Source organism: Octopus bimaculoides, chromosome 1 (assembly GCF_001194135.2).
Source record: "Octopus bimaculoides isolate UCB-OBI-ISO-001 chromosome 1, ASM119413v2, whole genome shotgun sequence".
In the NCBI taxonomy this organism is placed as follows: Eukaryota; Metazoa; Mollusca; class Cephalopoda; order Octopoda; family Octopodidae; genus Octopus; species Octopus bimaculoides.
The window spans coordinates 3,954,561-3,957,592 of record NC_068981.1 but is presented as its reverse complement, the minus strand read 5'-3'; the positions used below and the strand labels follow the sequence as shown (position 1 = coordinate 3,957,592).

The window sequence follows — 3,032 nt, the reverse complement described above, 5'->3', positions numbered from 1 at the left end:
GGGTGGGGGTGGGGGGCTATATCTTGGAAATCTGCCGGCCCAATGGTTTCCCTTCATGGCAGAATTAATAGTCAAGACTATTTAAGCATTTTATCTGATCAAATTCATCCTATGGTTGCGGAACTGAGAGGCAAACGCAATCTTTCAGGATGATAATGCACCAATTCACACAGCTAAAGTTGTTACTGAATGGCACGAGGAACATTCTAGTGAAGTTGAACATCTTATCTGGCCACCACAGTCCCCAGATCTCAATATTATTGAACATTTATGGTATATTTTAGAAAAACAAGTAAGGAGTCGATATCCTCCACCATCATCACTACAAGAACTGGAGACTGTTCAGACTTTGTACAAGTCCATACTTCATAGAATTCAAATTATAATTACTGCGAAAGGCAGTCCTACCCCATATTAAAATAAATTTGTTTGAAATTTTAAGGTGTTTCCATTATTTTGTCCAACCCCTGTATATATATATATATATATATATATATATAAAACGATGGGCTTCTTCCATATACCAAATCCATTCACAAGACTTTGATTGACTTGAGGCTATAGTAGACACTTGCCCAAGGTGTCACACAGTGGGACTGAATCAAGAACCATGTGGTTGGGAAGCAAGCATCTTACCACACAATCATGTCTGTACTTATAATTGTTTATATTAGAAAAAAGAAAGCAAAAAAAAAAAAATAAAATAAACTGATTATGTCTGTATTGAATCGGATGATAGATATTTAATGTTGTTTGCAGGGGTCACACATTTCCCAGTGTAAATTGTTTGAATAAGGAGCCTTCTAAATACAGCCATCAGCACACACAGCACCGGAACTCTACATGGCCTTATGGATATAAAGTTCTTCCATCGCCACAAACAACCAGGTAAGTCCTTTTGCTGCTTGAGGTAAAGGTGCAATGATTGTCATGCTGATGATGCCTACTGAGGCAGAAACATATATTCTCTTGTGCCCCAGACAATAAGCTTGTCTTACTCCTGGCATATCTATCCAAGGACCCACCCTCCGTGTAAATTGTGATTATATCAGAATTTAATATGCAAAAAAAAATATAAAAATAAACTACATCCATACTAACTCAAATCTCATAATCTACAAAATGAAAGTTGGAAGTTTGAAAAAATTCTGATGTGTATGTGTGTGTGTGTGTGTGTGCTCACCATTTCTCTTTTCACATCAAATTCTGATATTTTCTTTTATTTGTTTTGGTCATTTGACTGTGGCCATGCTGGAGCACCGCCTTTAGTTGAGCAAATCGACCCCAGGACTTATTTTTTGTAAGCCTGGTACTTATTCTATTGGCTCCTTTTGCCGAACCGCTAAGTTACGGGGACGTAAACACACCAGCATCGGTTGTCAAGCGATGGTGAGGGTGACAAGCACACACACATACACATATATATATGTATATATATATACGACGGGCTTCTTTCAGTTTCTGTCTATCAAATCCACTCACAAGGCTTTGGTTGGCCTGAGGCTATTATAGTAGAAGACACTTACCCAAGGTGCCACACAGTGGAACTGAACCCGGAACTATGTGATTGGTAAGTAAGCTACTTACCATACAGCTACTCCTGCGCAATTTACAAATGTACCCACTCTGAAATATATTTGTAGAAAATTTCATTTAAAAATACCCATTTTTCTGAAAGTTATGAGGAAACAAAGCCAACTCCTGTGAATTTTATGAAACTCTTCTCCCCAACTCTTCTCATGTTGCTGATGGTGATGGTAGTGTTAATAGTGGCACCAATGCAGATGATGATGAGGAGAAAAGGAGAAGAGGAGGAGGCTGTCAATCTTTCCTTCTGTTTCAAATCTGCATGATTTATAACGATTACTTTTGCCGGAGATCAAAGTTTGCTATTGAACCTCCTGATTGGCAATTTAGTAATATCTTAAATGAAGTTGTAGATGAGATGATAACCCAACTTGTGAAAGACCTGCTCAGGTACCAGACCTATATTTAATATTGTAGAGAAGAAGAAGAAGAAGAAGAAGAAGAAGAACTGACTCATCATAAAACCGATAAAGGAACCTTCCAAAAGAAGAATGAAGTAAGTATGATTAAAGGAAAATTAAAAGAGTTTTTTATGGAGATGTACTTGCATAGCAAGTGACCTGATTTGAGATCCTGTGCTGGAACGAAAACAGTTGCAGCGTGGAAGGTGTTTATAAGCCATTTAAGAAACACAAAAACCGTTAAATTCACTTCAACATTTAAATTTAATTTGCCAAAATATTTTCATCGCTTTGAGACTGTAACCTCATCATCATCATCATCCTCATCGTTTAACGTCCGCTTTCCATGCTAGCATGGGTTGGACTCACTGATAAAATTCCGTTCTGCATCAGAATTTAGTCTGAATGATAATCTCCTTTCTACTAAAGGCCGAGGGCCTGAAATTTGTAAGGAGGGTACTAGTTGATTACATCGACCTCCGTACACAACTGGTACTTATTTCATTGACGACTTCCCCCCACTCCAAAAGGATGAAAGGGCAAAGTCGACCTCGCTGAAATTTGGACTCAGAACGTAGCGACAGATGAAATGCTGCCAAGTATTTCACCCAGCGTGCTAACAATTCTGCCAGCTCACCACCTTAAGTCTGAATAATAATAATAATAATAATAATAATAATAATAGTATGCAATAAGGAAGAAAGAAAAGTCGAGAGATATGACAGGTTAGTTTGGGAGGTTAAGCAGTTGTGGTTGATGAAAAAGGTGGTAGTAATGTCAATAATTGTCAGAGCCCTGGGAACAGTGAGCTAAAATCTTGAGAAGTATGTGGAACAAATATGCAATAAGGGTGGAGCACTTGCAGAAAACAGCACTGCTTGGAACTGCTCGAATTCTCTGGAAGGTGTTCGAAAAATAAGAGGTGTTACTTTAGTTCACTGGTAGCGAACAGCTGACATCACAGTACATCTCCAGAGTTAGAACTTGGGCAAAGGCAATAATAATAATAATAATAATCATTCTTTCTATTATAAACACAAGAAA

The 3,032-nt window shown here is 37.9% G+C and overlaps 1 protein-coding gene across 1 annotated transcript in view; it reads left to right on the top strand.

Moving 5' to 3' along the window:
• The window catches only part of LOC106870634 (uncharacterized), a 22,886-nt gene that overhangs the window by 4,313 nt on the left and 15,541 nt on the right, over positions 1-3,032 (top strand). Inside the window, exons 3-4 of the mRNA XM_014916775.2 lie at positions 760-888; positions 2,005-2,083. Of these exons, the coding sequence (XP_014772261.1) occupies positions 760-888; positions 2,005-2,083 (208 nt within the window). The remainder of the gene's footprint in view (positions 1-759; positions 889-2,004; positions 2,084-3,032) is intronic.